The sequence below is a fragment of the Rhinopithecus bieti genome, unplaced genomic scaffold, assembly GCF_001698545.2.
Source record: "Rhinopithecus bieti isolate Rb0 unplaced genomic scaffold, ASM169854v2 scaffold_425, whole genome shotgun sequence".
In the NCBI taxonomy this organism is placed as follows: Eukaryota; Metazoa; Chordata; class Mammalia; order Primates; family Cercopithecidae; genus Rhinopithecus; species Rhinopithecus bieti.
The window spans coordinates 1,506,108-1,527,258 of NW_016803361.1; the positions used below are offsets into that span (position 1 = coordinate 1,506,108).

General features: G+C 45.9%; 2 protein-coding genes across 4 annotated transcripts in view; one reads left to right on the top strand and one right to left on the bottom strand.

Moving 5' to 3' along the window:
• Positions 1-13,114, bottom strand: part of MMS19 (MMS19 cytosolic iron-sulfur assembly component) — a 41,547-nt gene extending 28,433 nt beyond the window's left edge. For 2 of the 3 annotated variants that reach the window (XM_017880115.1, XM_017880108.1), the window contains exon 1: positions 11,870-12,315. In XM_017880115.1, coding sequence (XP_017735604.1) covers positions 11,870-11,981 — 112 coding nt within the window. In that variant the 5' untranslated portion in view covers positions 11,982-12,315. Of the gene's footprint in view, positions 1-11,869; positions 12,316-12,958 lie in introns of those variants that run through there. The other variant, XM_017880122.1, reaches the window with a different exon arrangement.
• Positions 12,478-21,151, top strand: part of UBTD1 (ubiquitin domain containing 1) — a 63,836-nt gene continuing 55,162 nt past the window's right edge. Inside the window, exon 1 of the mRNA XM_017880162.1 lies at positions 12,478-12,883. Coding sequence (XP_017735651.1) covers positions 12,814-12,883 — 70 coding nt within the window. The 5' untranslated portion in view covers positions 12,478-12,813. The remainder of the gene's footprint in view (positions 12,884-21,151) is intronic.

A 21,151-nucleotide genomic window follows, 5' to 3' on the forward strand; every position in this document is an offset into this window, starting at 1 on the left:
AAACATTTGGAAAACAAACAAAAACAAACATTGGTTTTAAATCTTTCACCAAAATACCTTTTTTAAATATGAGAAAATTTCTAAGAACAAGATAAAATTCAGAAGCCATAAAAGATTGGTTTTAGGCCAGGCGCGGTGGCTCAAGCCCTGTAATCCCAGCACTTTGGGAGGCCGAGACGGGCGGATCACGAGGTCAGGAGATCGAGACCATCCTGGCTAACACGGTGAAACCCCGTCTCTACTAAAATACAAAAAAAACTAGCCGGGCGAGGTGGCAGGCGCCTGTAGTCCCAGCTACTCGGGAGGCTGAGGCAGGAGAATGGCGTGAACCCGGGAGGCAGAGCTTGCAGTGAGCTGAGATCCGGCCACTGCACCCCAGCCTGGGTGACACAGCAAGACTTCGTCTCAAAAAAAAAAAAAAAAAAAAAAAAATTGGTTTTAAAAGTCAGATTTTCTACAAGGCAAAAATAATTATCATAGGACAAACTGGGAAAAAAAATTGCAAGTCTTATAACAAAAAGCCAGTTTACCAATATATAAAGAGTTCCTACAAATCAATGCAGAAAAGGCCAAAATTTAAAATGGGCAAAAATAGGCAGGGCACAATGGCTCGTGCCTGTAATTCCAACACTTTGGGAGGCCAAGGCAGGTGGACTGCTTGAGGCCAGGAGTCTGCAACCAGCCTAGCCAACATGGCAAAACCCCATCTCTACTAAATACACAAAAATTAGCAGGGTGTGGTGGCGCATGCCTGTAAATTCCAGCTACTTGGGAGGCTGAGAGGCAAGAATCACTTGATCCCGGGAAGCAGAGGTTACACTGAGCTGAGATCGTGCCACTGCACTCTAGCCTGGGTGACAGAGTGAAAATCTGTCTCAAAAATAAATAGATAGATAAAATTTTTTTTAAAATGGCCAAAACAAAAAAATGAATAGCCATTCCACATAAAAGGAACTGTAAATATGTATGAAAAGGTGCCCAACAATATTCACAATAAAAGGTGTAAATTAAACTACACAGAAACCTTTTAAGAAAATCTAACAGACTGGCAAAGACAAAAAAACTTAGCAATATACTATGTTTGGTCATGCTATTCAGAAATAGACATTCTTAAACATTGTAGGTAGGATTATAAATTGGTGCAACCCTATATTGAGGGCAGTATAACACCTTTAGAATTCCAGGTGCATATAGGCTTTAACCCAGGAAAGCCAGAAATTTATCCTCTAGCTATCTAGTCATCTTTTGGTATATATATACATGGGAAATTGGTTCCAGGACCTCCTGAGGATACTAAAATCTGTGGATGCTCAAGACCCTTACATAAAATGGTAGAGTATTTGCATACAAACTATGCACACTCTCCTGTATACTTTAGATCATCTCTAGATTACTCATAATAATACAATCTAAGTGCTATGCAAATAGTTGTTACACTGTATTGTTTAGGGAATAATGACAAGAAAAAAGTCTATACATGTTCAGTACAGTTGCAATTTTTTCTCCCAAATACTTTTGATCTGCAGTTGGTTGAATTAAGGATGCAGAACACCCAGATACAGAGGGCTAACTGTACTGTAAAAGTGTAAAATAATGCACATATAACGGTATTCAATACAGCATTATTCACAATAGTAAATGACTGCAAACACATGCCCATCAATAAGAAACCAGTTAAATGAATTACAGTACATCCATACAATGGAATTCTCTGTAGCTACTTTTATTTATTTTTTAATCTCTTTTATTTTTATTTTTTGAGACAGCATCTTGTTCTGTCACCCAGGCTGGATTGTATTTTTAGTAGAGATGGGGTTTCGCCACGTTGCCTATGGCTGGTCTCGAACTCCTGAGCTCAAGTGATCTGCCTGCCTTGGCCTCCCAAAGTGCTGAGATTACAGGCGTGAGCCAACGCACCTGGCTTGTTGCTACTTTTAAAAAGACAAATGAAGAAAGACTGAAGCTATATATATACTGATAATGAGTCAAGATCTAAAAGCAGAACAGCGTGTATAGTGTATATAATATGTGCGTAGTATTGTTTTTAAACGGGGGGGATTTTTATTTGCATTTATTTACATCTCTGGATATAACAGGAACTAATAACATTTGTTGCCTTCAGGGAGGGAAAATGCATAGTTAAGGGTTGAGAGGTAGACTATTGTTTTAAAAGAAATGTTTCATTTTTGAATAATTTTACATTTATAGCAAAGTTGCAATGACAGTACGGAATTCCCGTATAGCTGTCACTCGGTTTCTCTTAATGTTAACATCTTACATGGCACACATCTGTGAAACTATGTACAAATGTCAAAACTAAGAGATTAGGTTAGCACTGATACACACTATTAACCAAACTCTAGGCTTTATTCAGATTTCACTAGTTACTCCACTAATGCCGAATTTCTGTTCCAGGATCCAATTAAGAATACCAAATTGCAATTAGTCATCTTGAATTCTTAGTCTCTCCTGGTCTGCGAAAGTTTCTTAGTCTGTCCTTGTTTTTCATGACCTTGATAGTTTTAAAGAAGTACTTTATAGAAGATTCCCCAATTTGCGTTTGTTTGGTGTTTCCCTCATGTTTAGACTGGGGTTATGGGTTTTAAAGAAGAATATCACAGAGGTGAAGTACCCTTCTCATCATGTCATATCATATCAGGAATATAAGATAGTAACATGGCTTCGCCATCACTGGCAATGTTAATGTTGATCACCTGGTTAAGGTACGTCTGCCAGGTGTCTGCACTATAGAGTTACTATTTTTCTCTTTCTGGTACTCTTTTATTTGTAAGGTATTCATTAAGTCCAGCTCATATTCAATGGAGAGGGGAAGATTAAACTCTACCTACTGGAGGGAGGAGTATCTACCTATATCATTTAGATTTTTTTTTTTTTTTTTTTGAGGCAGGGTCTAGCTCTGTACAGTAGTACAATCATGGCTCACTGCAGCCTTGACCTCCTGGGCTCAAGTGATCCTCCCGCCTCAGCCTCCCGAGTAGCTGAGACTACAGGCATGCACCACACCACCATGCCTGCCTAATTTTTGTATTTTTTTTTGTAGAGACAGGGTTTTCCCATGTTGCCCAGGCTGGTCTCAAATTCCCGGGCTCAAGCAATCCACTCGCCTTGACCTCTCAAAGTGCTGGGATTACAGATGTGAGCCACTGCACCTGGCCTTTAAATGCAATTTTAGCAGCACAATAGTAACTCACATACATTGAACAGAAGCATCTTAGAATGTATTTTCAAGGGAGAAACAGGGTAAAAGGCTAACAATCTTCATAAGGCTTTGGTTCACATTGAACACTTGTAGCTAAATAAAGTGTGACAACCAGAGAATTACTTTCAGAGCCTGTTCTGGGTTCCTAATCCACCTACCTCTAAATGCAGAACCTTAACTAGTCAGTTTGTGCCAACGCTGGAAAAAGTCAAAGAGAACTTTTAAGAAATCCTAAACTTCCAGTTTTCCTAAAGTCTGTGGTCTCACAGCAACAGTTATGAGCTGAGTTGGACAGAGACTTACTCTAGCACTACAGTAAGAAGTCATCCAGTAAGACTGAGGAAAATGAGAGCTCTAGTTAGGACTTATAGCTCGTGACTGGCACCAATTTAGACATCAGGCACTCTTAGCCCACTCGTGCCAGGATGTGGAAGGCCCAGCTGCTGCCCCAGCTACTGAGAAAGAGCCAAGGGAAAAAATGAGCAGACTGTAAGGGTGGGGGAAGGGGTAGCAGCCAGACTAACAAGCCAAACAAACCAAGTTGGGTTCTACACCGAATTCCTTAATGGCAACACTTACATAAACTGAAACACCTATTTCTGGATTAGGAATCATAAAAGGGCATTGCAACATTTGAGAAGGTAGAAAAGGGTACTTTCTTGGAACCCCCTGGCTGTATACAGTACAGAAAACTGCTGAAACAACCCATCTAAAACTAATTTCAAAATGGGCACAGAAAGAGTTAGCAATTGTACAGACGAAGCCATAGGGGACTAACAACTGTTAATAGCAAAGGATATCAATGAACTGAATCATTTTTCTTCAGCATACCATCAAAACCCTCCATGGATGCCAGACTAGGGTCTATCTTTGGATTCAAGGCTCTAAGACAAGAAGTGCCAAATAAGGCCCATTCAGTACCTTCTATTTTTTCATTTTTTAAAAAAATTGAGGTAAAGGCCAGGTGCAGTGGCTCACGCCTATAATCCCAGCACTCTGGGAGTCCGAGGTGGGCAGATCATGAGGTCAGGAGATCAAGACCATCCTGGCTAACACGGTGAAACCCCATATCTACTAAAAATACGAAAACATTAGCTGGGCGTGGTGGCGGGTGCCTGTGGTCCCAGCTACTGGGGAGGCTGAGGCAGGAGAATGGCGTGAACCCGGGAGGCGGAGCTTGCAGTGAGCTGGGATCGCACCACTGCACTCCAGCCTGGGTGACATGGCGAGACTCTGTCTCAAGAAAAAAAAAAATTTAGGTAAAATTTACACACACTGAATTGCACAGATATTAAGTGTACAGTTTTATACATTTTTTTTTTTTTGAGACAGTGTCTCGCACTGTTGCCCAGGCTGAAGTGCAGTGGCGCCATCTCAGCTCACTACAAGCTCCGCCTCCCGGGTTCACGCCATTCTCCTGCCTCAGCCTCCCGAGTAGCTAGGACTACAGGCACCAGCCACCACGCCCAGCTAATTTTTTGTATTTTTAGTAGAGACGGGGTTTCACCGTATTAGCCAGGATGGTCTCGATCTCCTGACCTTGTGATCCGCCCACCTCGACCTCAAAGAGTACTGGGATTACAAACGTGAGCCACTGCTTCCAGCCGTTTATAAGTTTTTTTTTTTTTTTTTTTGAGACGGAGGTCTCGCTCTGTCCACCCAGGCTGGGAGTGCTGTGGCCGGATCTCAACTCAGCAAGCTCCGCCTCCCGGGTTCACGCCATTTCCTCCTGCTCGCCTCCCGGGTAGCTGAGGACTACAGGCGCCGCCACCTCGCACCGACTAGTTTTTTTTTTTTTTTTTTTTTTTTGTAAGTTTTTAGGTAGAGACGGGTTTTCACCGTGTTTAGCCAGGATGGTCTCGACTCTCCTTGACTCGCGATCCCGCCCGTCTCGGCCTCCCAAAGTGCTGTGATACAGGCTTGAGCCACCGCGTCGCGGCCCCGTTTATAAGTTTTAATAAAAGTATACACCCAAATAACCAAGGTCCCAATCAAGATACAGAACATTTCCATCATCAGAGAAAGTTCCATTATGCCCTATATAAGTTAGTTCCTACTCTCATAGGTTGCCTCAAGTTTTATAATTGAAAAATGCTGGCCGGGCACGGTGACTCACGCCTGTAATCCCAGCACTTTGGGAGGCCGAGGCGGGCAGATCACCAGGTCAGGAGTTCGAGACCAGTCTGGCCAATATGGTGAAACCCCGTCTCTACTAAAAATACAAAAATTAGCTGGGCGTAATGGCTTCAGCCTGTAGTCCCAGTTACTCAGGAGACTGAGGCAGAATTGCTTGAACCTGGGAGGCAGGGGTTGCAGTGAGCCAAAATCACGCCACTGCACTCCAGCCTGGGCAACAGAGTGAGACTCCATCTCAAAAAAAAAAAAAAAAAAAGAAAAGGAGAAAAATGCTTCTTCGGAATTCTGCATACATTAATATGAAAATGGCTGCTTTATAATTACAAATAGCCATTTGCATGTGATTCCTTGAATCTCAGTATGTGGGTGAACTCTCCTGGCAAAGCCCTTTAGTCTTCATATCTTTCATAAAATTCTTGAATCAATGCAGCACAAACATAAAAGTGAGTATAAGGCCGGGCATGGTGGCTCACGCCTGTAATCCTAGCACTTTGGGAGGCCGAGGTGGGCGGATCACCTTAGGTCAGGAGTTCAAGACCAGCCTGGCCAATGTGGCAAAACCCTGTCTATACTAATACAAAAACTAGCCAGGCATGGTGGTGCATGCCTGTAATCCCAGCTACTCTGAAGGTTGAGGCAGGAGAATCACTTGAACTTGGGAGGCATAGGTTGCAATGAGCTGAGATCATGCCATTGCACTCCAGCCTAGGTTGCAGAGCGAAACTCTGCCTCAAAAAAAAAAAAAAAGTGAATATAAAAGTAGAAAAAAAATAGAGAAAAATGAGATAATAAAGCTATTACAAGACAGTAAAGAAGAGTAAGGAAAATGGTGGCCAGGCGTGGTGGCTCACACCTGTAATCCCTGCACTTTGAGAGCCCAAGGCAGGTGGATTACTTGAGGTTAGGAGTTTTGAGACCAGCCTGGCCAACATGATGAAACCCTGTCTCTACTAAAAAAAAAAAAAAAAAAAAAAAGAAAATTAGCTGGCCATGGTGGCATGGGCCTGTAATCCTAGCTGCTTGGGAGGCTGAGGCAGGATGAGGCAGGAGAGTCATTTGAATCCGGGAGGTGAAGGTTGTAGTGAGCCGAGATCGCACCACTGCACTCCAGCCTGTGCAACAGAGCAAGACTCTGTCTTCAAAAACATTAAAAAAAAGCCATATGTTTGTTTTCAGTCAACATTTACTGAATATTATAAATCGGGTACCATGTTAGGGTTTAAGATAGAAATATGGGCAGGGAGTTTTGGGGAAGTTCACAGTCTGTTGGAGCAGAACGACGAACCATTCATTCATTCATTCATTCATTTTTGAGACAGAGTCTTGCTCTGTCGCCCAGGCTGGAGTACAGTGGTGCCATCTTTGGGTCAACGCAACTTCTGCCTCCAGGGTTCAAGTGATCCTCCCACCTCAGCCTCCCAAGTGGCTGTGACTGCAGGCACACCACCATGCTGGGCTGATTTTTAAAGATTTTTGTAGAGACAAGATCTCACTATACTGTACAGACTAGTCTCAAATTCTTGGGCCCAAGCAATCGTCGCACCTCGGCCTCCCAAAATGCTGGGATTACAGGCATGAACCAGCATGCCTAGCCCAGAAAGACATTTAAAACAATCACAGTGGGCCGAGGCTGGAGGATCGCTTGAGGTCAGGAGTTGGAAACCACCTTGGGCAACAAAACAAGGCCATGTTCTCTACAAAAAAAATTAGCCAGGTGTGGTGGCATGGGCCTGTAGTCTCTGCTACTCTGGAAGGTGAGGCCAGAGGATCACTTGAGTCCAGAAGTTCTTCAAGGTCGCACTGCACTCCAGCTGGGGCAAGAGTGGACCCTGCTTCTAAAATAAATAAACAAACAATCACAGTGTAACAAGTTCTGTGTTACCACAGTGATACAAACAGAGACTGGGTTAGCATGAGAAAGAAGTAAAAGTCCTGGGTTTATGGACCATAGGCCACTAACTTTAAGTGATTAATTCTTTTAATATTGCAAATTCTCCAAAATTAAAAATAACCAGGCTTGGCATGGTGGCTTACACCTGTAATCCTAGCACTTTGGGAGGCCAAGGCAGGCAGATCACCTGAGGTCAGGAGTTTTGAGACCTGCCTGACCAACATGGAGAAACCCCATCTCTACTAAAAATACAAAATTAGCCAGGCGTGGTGGCGTATGCCTGTGATCCCAGCTACTCGGGAGACTGAGGCAGGAGAATCACTTGAACCCGGGAGGCAGAGGTTATGGTTAGCGGAGATCGCACTATTGCACTCCAGCCTGGGCAACAAGAGTGAAACTCCATCTCAAACAAACAAACACACCCAGAATACCTGGAAATACTATTAATTATGCACTCGGACTCCTGGGATGAAGAAAGCTAACAGAGAGTTAATTTTCCTAAGGGTATTTTCGCTGGCATTAAGGAAAAAATCAGTGTACGTTCATTTCCCTTCATAGGAGGGTCTAAGATTTTCCAACATGTTCAAGATTTGTTCTCTAAAAATGGACCTACTAGCACCTCCTAACTACCCACACTTTCCTTAGCAAGGCACCAGTTTGTGTGGGGGCACTGGGAAGTCAAAGGAGTATTTATGTGATCATTGACACAGAATGCACAAACAGATCTCTGTCTGATGGATTTGAAGCCTCTTGAGAATCTGGACTAGCAGCCAAAGGGAAGTGAGGGGAAGCGGGTAGTGTGGGAGGATGAGGAGCAGGAGAGAGAAAAATCCCAATTGGGACTAGGTTCCAATCAAGCTCTCAAAATGCCCTTTCTGCTGATAATGGCCTCAGATATTTCACTAAACTGTATTTTACTGTTCTTTAACACTTTGACTTAAGAAATAGCGGTCTTCTTAGGGAATCACAGACATGGAAAAATACAATACAATAAAGACTGAAATGAAGGAAAATCCAAATAACTAAAAGGAAAAAAATTATATCCATCACTTGCAAATTCAATGTGTTCAAAATCACATTCTCCAAAATCAGCTCTTGTCCCAACCTCCAATTTTGGACAAAGTATTTCTTTTCCTCATCCTCTGGTTCAAAACCTTGGGGTCTTCTTAGAGTCCTCTCTCTCCTTCAAGCCTTATAATAACTAGTTAGAACTCAAATTCCACAGATTCTTCCTTCAACATCTCTCACTGCATTCACTCAAGTAGTTTTTATTGTGTACCTACTGATGAGGAGATTCTGGTGGTACAACTGGGAGGGTAGTATGTGGAGATGTATACAGCAGCAGCTACTAAACTAGTCCACTAAATACATGAGTGGTTGAGAAAAAAGTGCGTACTACAAAGATTCTGAAGTATGAGATGCTGTCTGGCTGGGTTAATCAGGAAACACTTGGGCAGGGGTAGGGAACTCAAGCTGGGCCTTGACTCTCAGGTCTAACTTCGATTACACAGAGCTAGTGGAGGGAATTGGGAAGGAAAGCATTCAGGAACTATGAATAAAAGTGGCTGCCTGGAATTAAATGTCCAGGGAGCAGTGAGAAAAAAAGGCTGGGGTCAGGTAGTGGCAGGCTTTGAAGGCTTGCCCAAGAGGCCTTTAACCCTTAGGCTGCCAGGTCATTTCCCTCCCATCGCCTGCACCTTCTTTACAGCTGACACTTTCACCAGGAATCCAGGTACAAAACAAAGGTGGCAGCAGCTGCTTTTGTGATCAAAGGGTGTTCCTTCTGCATTTAAATTTGTAGGTTGCTACTCTGAGTGACTGAACAGGAAGCTAGCCGGTCCCTTTAGCACTAACAAAGCTTGATTTAGGCTGAAGGATTAGAAAGCACATCTTATTTCTATAAACGCTTCAACACTCTGTTATCCTTCAACAGCCCTAACTAGGGCTGTGATCTAAGACTGACAATATTAACTTAATCCTTGTCAAATTCGTTTTCATTTTATGGCTCCCTTGCTCAAGGATCTACAATAACTCTTAGCACATATAATAGGTCATTCAAATCCCTCTGCCTGGAATCCAAAGTTATGCAGAATCCAACCCCACCAAACCTTTTCAACTTTTATCTGTTACTATTCCTCTGTATCAACTTTCTTTTATTTTCTTTTTTTTGAGATGGAAGTCTTGCTCTGTCGCCCAGGCTGGAGTGCAGGGGCGCGATTTCCACTCACTGCAGCCTTCGCCTCCCAGGCTCAAGTGATTCTCCAGCCTCAGCCTCCTGAGTAGCTGGGATTACAGGCATGCACCACCATGCCTGGCTAATTTTTGTATTTTCGGTAGAGACGAGGTTTCACCATGTTGGCCAGGCTGGTCTCAAACTCCTGGGCTCAAGCGATCTGCCTACTTTGGCCTCTTGAAGTGTTGGCATTACAGGCATGAGCCACCGTGCCCAGCACCAACTTTCTTTTCTTAAGAGGGCTAAATTACAGCAGGGTTAGTGTTACAGTCTTAGATCAGCTGAGTTGAATTCAAACTAAACAATAGTTTAGATCATTTTTTTCCGGAAACAAAATATAAATTTTGCAAAAATGTTTGTAAGAATTGAGCAGTCCCAGTGGCTCATGCCTGTGATTCCAGCACTTCGGGAGGCTGAGATGGGAGGATGGCTTCAGTCCTGGAGTTAGAGACCAAGCTATCCAACATAGTGAAACCTTGTCACAACAATACAAAAATTAGCCGAGCACAGTGGCACACGTCCTGTTGTCCCAGCTACTCCGGGAGGCTGAGGCAGGAAGATTGCTTGAGCATAGATCGAGGCTACAGTGAGCCATGATTTCACCACTGCACTCCAGCCTGGCAGACAGAGCAGGACCTTGTCTCAAAAAAAAAAAAAAAAAAAAAGAGAAGAATTTAGAAGCCCTTATTCACGATAAGACATTCAAGATGTTTTTTCAAAGTATGTTCTGAATTCAAAAAATCAGTAATTATTGTTTTCATATTGCATAAATGTGAAAGACTCGTCACAAATGACACTGATATAGTAATGTTCTGTATCTTGGTAGGGGGTTGGATTGTATAGGTATATGCATTAGTCAAAATCAGTGAATGTACACTTAAAGATTTATATATTTCATTGGATATAAATTTTACACCAAAATAAACCGTCAACAAACTCTAGTCAATGACATCCATGCCAAAGTATTTAAAGGAAAGTGTACAGGTATCTGCAATTTAAATGGATGGATAGCTGTATGACAAAGCAAGTAATATTAAATGTTAATGATAGGATAGATCCTAACTGATGTATTCCTTATAAAATTCTTTATACTTGGCAGGATATTTAAAAATTTTCATAATAAAACATGAAGGAAAACGACATTATTAAGACACTGTACTTGTAAATTGTAAACACTGATAATACACTACATTTCATAAAATTGTAAGATGTTAAGTTTGGTGGCAACACCAGGTATTTGCTCCTTGATGCTTCCAAATTACCCTGCACATCCCTCTTATAGAATGGTTGCCTCTCCCAGCATACTATAAGTTCCCAGTGGGCACAGATCTAACCTAATTTGTATTTATATTCCTTAGGCTTTGCATCATGTTTGGGGAATAATATGTGTTCAACAATAGTGCATGACCGAATCAAAGTGGAATACTGCTAACAAACAAAGTATTTTATTTCTAGCAGATTCACTATTCTTTTCTTACACATTCTAAAGGTTAATACGCTCAATTTGCAAGAGAAATGTGTCCTTACTTCTCTCCAAGCATGCGAAATTTCCAAAATTTTTTTAAACTACCCATTAGATAATTTTATAGTTACTTAAACCCAAGATCTGAAGCCTTCCTAACATCCAATAACTTTTTAGTAGATTTTTTTTTCCTAGAAGAGCAAAGTCTCAGAACTCCACGGAAGCCTGGAAATTGTTTTATTCTAATTTTAGATAAGCTGTCTGAACTAAGAGATCTCTGAACTTGTCAAAAGCAGGAAAGTGGGGGTCTAGGAAGAAGATAAAAACAAACGCCACATAAAACGTCACGGAGAAAACTAATCAAGAACTTTGGCAAGAAACGGAGAGAAAGTCTTAAGGAGGACACCCAGAACATCTCCAGCTCCTCCTGGCCCGACTCCTCGCCTCCTCTTAATTCCAGCCAGTCAGAGCGCGGGGCCATCCGCCACTCCCAGGATGCCACGCGACGGGAGCGGACGCTGCGAGGATGCACCTCCACACGTCAACCTCCCACAAACAGCGTGGCTTCGTGGCGTGAGCACCCGGTTCGGACGTGAACGCCTGGGTCCGAGTCCCAGCTCCCCCTCCTGCGTGGTCTGCAGCCCTGCGCAAGTCCTCTTGCCCTCGCTGAGCCTCAGTTTCCTCATCTGTAAAATGTAATAATTCCCTATAATTGGCTATAGGGAGATGAGAAGTGTAAATGGTTTTAAGGAAGACACAGGCAACTCTCCAACTTGTTACGGCTCCGAAGCTCGCGGTGCTCACTAACCAGCCTTGAGACCAATCTCTCAAAGTCACCCGCTCCTCCTTTCCCGCCCGGCGCCTGTACTGAGGCCGCTCCCTCCTGTTGGTCCCCATGCGGAAGGCGCGCGGCGCCGTCTGCCGTACCTGCAGCCACCTGGTCAGCGGGGCCTTCTTGTTGACCCATGACGAAGTCGTGCACGAGGCCCCATAGGGCGCCCGTAGGCGCCGCCGCCTCCAGAGCCGCGGCGGCGGCCATGACGCGAACAAGAGACCGTGGGAGGGGATATGGGCGGTGGCAAGAGACGGGCCTCTCCGCGCATGCGCCTCCCGAGGCAATCGCGGGGAGAAGGCCGAGGGGGCGGGGCACACCGGGTCACGTGTCTGCCGGCTTCTAGCCAGGCAGTTCCAGGGAGGGGCGGGGCCTGGAATGGGGCGGTGGCACCGAGAGGGAAGGCGGCTGCTGGGCACGCAGCCGGAGGCCATTGAGGGCGAATAATTCCCGGCCCGGCTCCCCGGGAGACGGGCGGGGGGGCGGGCACCTGGCTGGGTGGGGAGAGGGGCGGTACGCACCACGGGGGAAGCCAATGAGAAAATCAGGCCCAGCCCGAGGGGGCGGTGCTGTCGGTCACATGCACACCTGGGGCGGGTGGTGGCGGCGGAGCGCGCACCGCGAGCCGGCGGTAGGGAGCGGGGCCGGCCTGGGGCGGGGTTAGGCAGGTGAGTGACAGGCTCCAGGGGGCCGGCCCCTGCCTGGAGACCCGAGCGACCGGGAGTAGCTGCGGCGGTGCCCGCCCCCTCTCTCCGCCCCTCCAGCGGAGCTGGTCTCCGGCCGGGCACCGTCGCGGGCCCCCCTGGCCCGGCCACCTAGGACCGTGCTAGGGAGTCTGCCACCTCCCTCTCTCCCCTGGCCCGCAAAGTTTTGGCGGAGCCAGCGCGGGGGCTGAGCGCGCCCCCGGGGGGAGATCGGGGAGCGCCAGATGCCGGGCGGCCGGAGCCGTTGACCCGGGACGCCGCCGTCCGGGGCAGGAGCGCGGAGCAGCCGACCACCTCGCCGCCTCCGGTGCATGGGGACTGGCTGAGGAGCCAGCATGGGCAACTGCGTGGGGAGACAGCGCCGGGAGAGGCCGGCAGCCCCGGGACACCCCCGCAAGCGAGCAGGTAACGACGGGGAAGGGAGCAGGGCCTCGGGCACCCCGCCAGTTGTCCCCCTCCTCGCCCGAGCTCTGGGCTTACCAATAGACTCCCCACTGGTGCTGGCGCTTGGGTTTCCCCGATGGGCTGCTCCGCAACCAGACGGGGCCGCTCCCCAGCGCCGGGCGGCCGGGGGAGCTGAGTTGGGGCAACTGCGAGCGCTGAGCCGGCTGGGCGACCAACTCTCTCCAACTGGGAAGCTCCTGGTGGGGGTGGGGGCAGGAAATGTTTGCAGACCGCAGCGGGGCCGACGGATTGGGAGGAGGGCCCGGGGCGAGGGCGCCGCTGGCCTGGCAGCTCCGGCCGGGGTCGGACACCGGCCCGTCGGGGCACGGCGCGGGTAGCCAGGCGTCCCTAGAACTCGGAGCGAGCGGAGCGAGAACAGTCGCTCCTTCCAAAGACTGTGTCATCGGGCTGCAGATCGTGTCTGCCGGAATCCGACTTGCAAAGCAGCGCAGGACTCTGGGAAAGAAATCTTTATTTTCCCGCAGGGGTTTTAGAGCCTCTCGGCCGTCTGGGAGTCTATAAAAGATGGGGTGCGGGGTGACAGTCACCCTCGGAATTGTTGGGATCCTTCCTAGCTGTGAGAGTGAGATCGGTCGCTGGTGATTCTCGAGGCCCGGGCAACGCTTTCTCACTTTCATGGTACACCCCGCCTGCCCTGGCATTTCGCCCCGGAAAGAGGTCTGTCGGTCATTTTTCTGGGTCTTACACTCACTTCCTTCTTTGAGGGTGTTGCAAGGACCTGCTGGGAATAAAATCGTAGACTTGAGAGCTCAAAGGGACCTTCAGAACTTGTCTGGATTCCCGATGGACCTTTGTCCTCCTCTCCATGTCAAAGCCCAGATCCCAAGAGGTTGAGCACCTTGTCCAAAGTCACACAGTTAGTTAGGAGCACAGCTGGGGCTAGAACTCAGCCTCCTCTCCCACCCCATTGCCACATATCCCCTTATGTAAGAGGAGCCACAGGCAGAGTTGTTAATGAAGTGGAAACTCCAGTTGGAGTTTCCTGTCTCCCTTGACACCGAAGGTGTGTTGCTTGGGTTGCGGAAACTGGGAAGGAAGATGGGGGAACCAGGGGAAGCAGGGAAGGATGTCTGTGTGGTGGACAGGATGACTTGTGGAGGAAGAAATGTGTTTTTTTGGGAAGGATGGAGTAAAACTCATTGAAATTCTTTTGTCTGAAGGTAACTCTGCCCATTCTTCTGACTGAGGAGAGATGACTCAAAACCAAGGACTGGCTTGCTTTCATTCATTCATTTGTTCAACAAATATGTGTTCAGTCCCCATAACTGATTTAGCAGCATTTTTTGCTCTTGACAACTGTCTCCCACGAGACATTCTCCCCCTTCCTTTCTTGGCATCAGACTGTCTTGGTTTTCCATTCTGAACACCCCATTCCACCATCACCTTCTAGGTGGGGGGCGCACTGGTGCTTCAGTTTGACATTCTGTTTTTTCTCTCATTACACTCCCTCCCAGAGAAATCTTGTTCAGTCTCACAACTCTTTGTCCATTGGGAAGACCCCTATGCTTAATCTTCAGCTCTTCTCTCTTGAACCCCAGAACCCCATCTCTAGATGCCCACTGGACACTGCGATATAGATATTCCCAGATTTGACACTTCCAAAACCAGGCTCTGCATTGCTCCCTGTCCGCCAGCTTTCCTTCTTTACTCATGTTCTTCCAGCTGCCTAACTTTAGGCTGTGAAGAGCTCTCTCTCTCATGACTTTCTCTGCTTCCTTGTCACCTGCCTCTCAGCCAGCCAGCCACTGGGGTCTGCTGGCTCTTCCTTCCGCAGGTCTTGCGAACCTGTCCCTTGCCACCCCACTTCATACCCTTCTCACCTCAAGTCAACCCTTGTCTCAGGCTGAAGTGAGGTACCCCCCAAAGGCAACTTCATCTTCAGTCATTATCCAGTCCTACACACAGTTGTCCCCTTCGAAGACATTTGTTAAAATAACTTCTTCCAGATTTTATAGTTCTGTGTTCAAAATATTTCTGTACTTGGCCAGGCATGGTGGCTCACGCATGTAATCCAGCACTTTGGGAGGCCAAGGCAGGCGGATCACCTGAGGTCAGGAGTTGGAGACCAGCCTGGCCAACATGGCAAAATATAATTTTTATATTTTATAAAAATATAAAATTAGACAGGCATGGTGGCAGGCGCCGGTAATCCCAGCTGCTCGGGAGGCCGAGGCAGGGAGAATTTCTTAAACCGGAAGGCAGAGGTTGTAGTGAGCCGAGATTGCGCCACTGCACTCCAGCCTGGGTGACAGAGCGAGACTCCATCTCAAAAAAAACCAAAACAACAACAACAATAACAACAAACACCTTTCTGCACTTTCCCACTCCTACAAGTACTTTAACTGTCAAGGTCAGTCCTTCCTTTTAAGTCCTAATTTCTTTCCCTTCTCTGACATTAAGACCACCAGTGTTTGCTCGTGCCATTTCCTTCTTATTGAGAGTGTTTCATCCCTTGGGTTCACTTCAAGTGCCGTATCTTGTTTGAAGCACCTTGCCTGACAAGTCTGCCATTTCCCCCTCCCTCCGCACTCCACCACACACACCCCGTGGAAGTGATTGCTCCTTCTGAGAACTCCTGCAGACACATTATCTATGCCACTTACTTAACAATTATGTACTCCGTATTATTAGTCATCTTTGATGTTTACAGTCTTTTATCAGCAACTACATTGCAAGCCTCGAAGACCTGGGTTCTGTCTTATCCTTGCGTATATGTCTCTCTCACTCATATAGCCACACGCACACACATTCAGCACTTAACACAATGAGTTGTACAGAGGTAGCACTCAGTATTTGTTGATTTTAGAAAGCTAACTCAACTTCATCCTACCATCTGCATTTTTCATATATCTGCATTTTTTTTTTACCTGCTAGTTTATCATTGCTTTAGTTCTGTGTGTCCTACTATGAATAGCTTTATTCATAAAGTCCAAAGCCGAGGGGAACTCTGTAGATGACAAATTTGGTACAAGGAAAGGAATCCTTAACTCCACAGTGCACCTGGCATTCCTGTAACATCTGTGGCTTTTCCTTTGATAAGGATATAGTTTTATGTTATAAGACTAATGCCTAAAACTCCCCCAGTGCCACTGTAACTCTTACCTTCCTTTGGCACTAATGTAATGGGAAGAAAGCCTCAACAGGGAGCTAGGACCTGAGTTCTAGTCCTGGGCCTATAACTCAGTGACCCTGGGCAAGTCATCAAACCTTTCTGGGTCACTCTTTCAATATTCAGAAAGGGGGAGGGTTATACAAGATCATTAGAGCTGTTTTATCATCTTCACAAAGGCAGCTGTTTAAAGCTAGAAAGTTATTGAGGTGAAATCTTTATGCCTTGTAATGTCACCCTTTGTCCTTAGTTCGTCTTCTTAGTCACTTGGTAGGTAAAGCAGAGACACAATACTCTCTGGTAAGGGATTCTTGTCTTAGGAAGAAGGGAGATGTCCTCTCGTCTCATCAAATTTTGTGATTGTCACTCATATATATATATATTTGAGAGATAGGGTCTTGTTCTCTCACCCAGGCTGGAGTATGGTGGTGCAGTTATAGCTCCCTGCAGCCTTTAACTGCTGAGCTCAAGTGATTCTCTCCCCTCAGTCTCCCCAGTAGCTAGATCTACAAGTGTGCACCACCACGCCCAGCTAACTTTTTATTTTTTTGTAGAGATGGGGTCTTGCTATGTTGCCCAAGCTGGTCTCAAACTCCTGGCCTCAAGTAATCTTCTTACCTTGGCTTCCCAAAGTGCTGGGATTACTGGTGTGAGCCACTGCACCCAGCCTTAAAAATTTTTTTTGGATTGTTACTCTTAATGCATCCCCAGTAGGTCTGTGTTCCTCTCCTTCAGGTGCTGGGTGGTTCTTGTGTGCTTCAGAGAATACTTGGGGATTTACTCCTTTGGTGGGGGATCTTGCCACCCCATACATATACACTAGGTAGATAAATATCTCTGCCCATGAATTGGGTGAAGCAGCCTCTCCCCCAGCCACTCCAGGGAGAGGTAGAGGTGGTAGAACAGGCAAGTCTGTTGCCCAGCTCCACCCTTTGAGAATGTGGCAGGGCTGAAACCCAAATATCTGACTCTGTAATGTGCCAGGCGTATCCACTTACATTCTGGAATCTCAAGCTTGGGGTGGACAGACCCAGGGCCCTGTTTGGGGCTGGTTGGGCTTGGCACTGTGGTTGCGAGAGAGTCTGCTTCTTGTGTGGGCTGTGTGGCTATTCTTGAGGGAGTAATTGGGCAACTTCTCCATTTGCTCAGTAAATATTTACTGAGTGCCAAGCACCCTGCTGGCTGTGAACAGACATAGTCCTTGGCCACATGGAGCTTACAGTCTTGCAGGGGGCAGACAGTAAACACATAGTCATGCAAATTACACATGATCATACATAGAATTATGTAGTATTATATGTGCTGGTGACTCCTCTCACATTTATAATTTCAGCCCATTCTCTCCAGCTTCAGCCTTGGATATTCTACTGCCTGCTCACCACACTTGCTGTCTAAAAGGCTTCTCAGTTTAACATGTCCACAACAAAATGAACCCCCATCCCATCCCTGTACCTCCCAAAGTCTTTCCCATCCCAGTTCATGATGATTTCATCCTTCCAGTTGCTGAGGCCCCTAAAATTCTAGTCGTCCCTGACTTCTCCCTTTCGCTCACACCTCACATCCATTTAATCAATAAAGCCTATTGGCTTTGCCTTAAATATGTCCTGAACCTGACTCTGACCATCTCCACCACTTTCACCCTGGTCTAAGCTACCACTGGCCTATGAACTGACCTTCCTGCTTCCTCCCTTGTCTCCTGACAGACTATTTCCATCCCAGCAGTTTCGAGCATGAAGCTCTAAACTGTAAGTCAGATTTTATTACTCCTTTGCTCAAGCCTTCTTTTTTTTTTTTTTTTTTTTGTATTTTTTAGTAGAGACGGGGTTTCACCGTGTTAGCCAGGATGGTCTCGATCTCCTGACCTTGTGATCCACCCGTCTTGGCCTCCCGAAGTGCTGGGATTACAGTGCTCAAGCCTTCTTATGACACCCCATCTCATTCAAGAGTCCTTATGTTGGTCTGCAAGATATGATATGATTTTCACCTGCTTACCTTTCTTAAGCCATCTCATGCTCTCCATTGCCTTGTTCAACCCCCTGATATCTGAATGGGTCCCTCTCTCTCCTTGTCCCAGTCTCCTATTTAAGGAGTCAGACCCTCCCAGGCCATTTCATTTAAAATGATCCCCTTCCCTCTACCACCTGCTCTCAGCATTATCTATCTCCTTTTCCTGTTTTATTTTGCTCCATTGCCTGTGTCATCCTCTGACATTGGCTGTCTCCCCTTGCTCCATGTGGTCAGAGATTTTTATTTGTTCACTCTGTGATACCAAGAGCAGTGCCTGGTAAATATTTGTTGGATAAAACTAGAGTTGGTGAAGTCTATAGAAAAGCATAAATGAACACATCTGATTGATCTCCTACCTTAGATGGGTGTTAAGGCAGGTATCTTAATGAAGGGACTTAAACTGCAACCTCAGAGTGGTGTTCTTTCTCTGGGACTGGCTTCTCTCTTGCCCCAGGCGTGGGTAAGTTATCAGATACCTGGGATATATATGATTCCTGTGGTATGGGAGCCTCTTGCTGGCAGATACCAGGGCTGAAGCAGGAGGGCAAAGTGAAGCTTGCTATTGGGGTCCTAACGAGGCAGTAGCACTTTCTTGGCGTTTTATGTGTGCACCTATGTCAGAGTGGACCCCCTCTCCCAGGCACACATGATGTTTGTAGTCCTTAGCTCGCAGGGCAGGGATAGGGTGGCCTAATAGACTACAAGGCAGGAGGTCAGTGATGTGGATTCCAGACCTCTCTTACCCATCAACTTGCTGGAGAATTTTTAGAATCATAGAATTTTAGAGCTGAAAAGGAACCTAAAGATTTCTATAATCTCTTTTTTCTTGCCCAGCCATTAGAAAGAGAACAAAGGTATGTCTATCCCCTGCCTAGTTCACAGAAACACGGTGCAACCTACATAAAAACTGCATGGGCTCCTTTAAGTTGTGAGTGTGTGGAGGTCAAGATATTATAGGGAAGTGATCGAGGTCAAGTGTATTCAAAAGAGAGGAGGTCTAGTCTCTGCCACTTTCTTGAGTGGTAATCTTGAGCAGGTCATTTGTTTCTTGCTCAGTTGATCCTCCATTTTAAAAAGATAATATTTCCAGTTTACTTCAGAGAGATGTTGTGGAGATAAGATAAGCTAATGGTGGTTTTAAAATTACTTTCATGGCTATACAGTGTGCTCAGATATGAGGTCGCAACCCAGAGTTTCATCTGGCATTGGTGGAAAATGAAGCCTTGGGTCTCTGTTCCTTCCTAGTTGTTTGTGTGACTTTGGACAAGCCGCTTGATCTCTTTGAGCCTCAGTTTCCCCATTTGTGCAATGGAGTGACTGCCACCCTGCTCACTTCTCAGAGAGGTTGTAAGATTAAAGCGAGACCCTGGATAAAAAGAGATTTTGTGAACTTGGAAAGTTTCTATTATTCCAAGCTACCAGGATTTTACACACAAAAGCCATAGCCAGTGATTTTCCCACTTACTCATTGAAGCTTACTCTTTTAAGGAGCAGAACTATAAAAGAAATGTTTAAAAACTATTTTTGGATGGAAATCTTTCTGAAATGAATGATATGCTTCTGAACAAAATATTAACATACAGCTCGGAAAGAACCTCCAGTTTGGGACTAGGGGTTGTTGAGTTCATACCGGTATGTACAGAGTGCCTGCTTGGTGAGAGTGGGACCACAAAAGGTTCTTTCTCTCAAAAGTGTTACCTCCAAAGAGGAGAGCTGGGGTGAGGGAGGGAACTAGTGGTAGGCAGAGGGAAATTGCTGGGGGAGAGCCCATTCTGGGATTGCCTTGCCTCAAGGTTCCATGTAGCAACACTGGCGCTGCAGGAAGGCTCTTAAATCCTGTTCAAGGCTCTGAGTGGGAAGAGCCAGTCCTACCCGATCAGTTACTGTGCTTATAATAGTGTGAGGCCACAGGGCTTGTGAGACTCTAGGGCAGTGGGCCCCAAACTACGTGGTTCCCAGCTGTTGTGCTTTGGGAGTTCATGTTTCCACCTACAATCATTGCTCTGCCTTCTGCCTGGTAGACAGTAGTCACTTCTCTTTTTTTCTTTACTTTTTTTTTTTTTTTTTTAAGTGTGGTTACCTAGATATGACGTAAAATTTACTTGTAACAGCAAATTTTTCAGTCTATAGTTTTGTAGCATGAGTACATTCTTTGTACTTACTGTTGTACAACTATCACCAGTACCCATCTCCAGAACTTTTTCATTTTACCCAACTGAAACTCTTTACCCATTAAGCACTACCCATTTCTTCCTCCCCCCAGCCACTGGCAACTGATATTTTGCTCTCTGTCTTAGAGTTTGACTACTCTGGATACCTCGTATGAGTGGAATCATGTAGTATTTCTCCTTTTGTGGCTGGCTTGTTTCACTTAGCATAATGTTGTCAAGTGTCCATGGTGTAGCATGTGTCAGAATGTCCTTCCTTTTTAAGGCTGAGTAATATTCCATTATATGTATATACCACATTTTGCTTATTCATTCCTCCATTGATGGATCCCTGGGTTGCTTCCACCTTTTGGCTATTGTAAATAATGCTGCTGTGAACATGGGTATGCAAACCAGGAGCAAAAGGTGAATGCTCTCTGAGTCTCTGCTTTCAGTTATTTTGTGTATATACCCAGAGGTAGAATTTCTGGATCAAATGGTAATTCTATTTTTAATTTTTTGAATAACCCCCCATACCACTTTCCTCAGCAGCTGCACCATTTTATATTTTCACCAACAGGGTGCGAGGGTTCCTGTTTCTCTACATCTTCACCAACACTTGTTATTTTCTGCTGTTTGTTGCTTTGGTTTGGTTTGGTTTTATAATAGCCATCCTAATGGGTGTGAAGTGGTTTATCATGTAGTGATCATTTATGCTGGGTTCAAAGAGCAGTCCCTCCAAATCTCTGGGAAAACAGACATCTGAGTGTGTTAGAATTGTGCATAGAGGCTGGGCATAGTGGCCCACACCTATAATCCCAGCACTTTGGGAGACCAAGGCAGGAGGATTGCTTGAGGCCAGAAGTTCAAGACCAACCTGGGCAGCATAGTGAGACCTTGCCTCTATTTAAAAAAAAATTGGCTGGGCACAGTGGCTCATGCCTG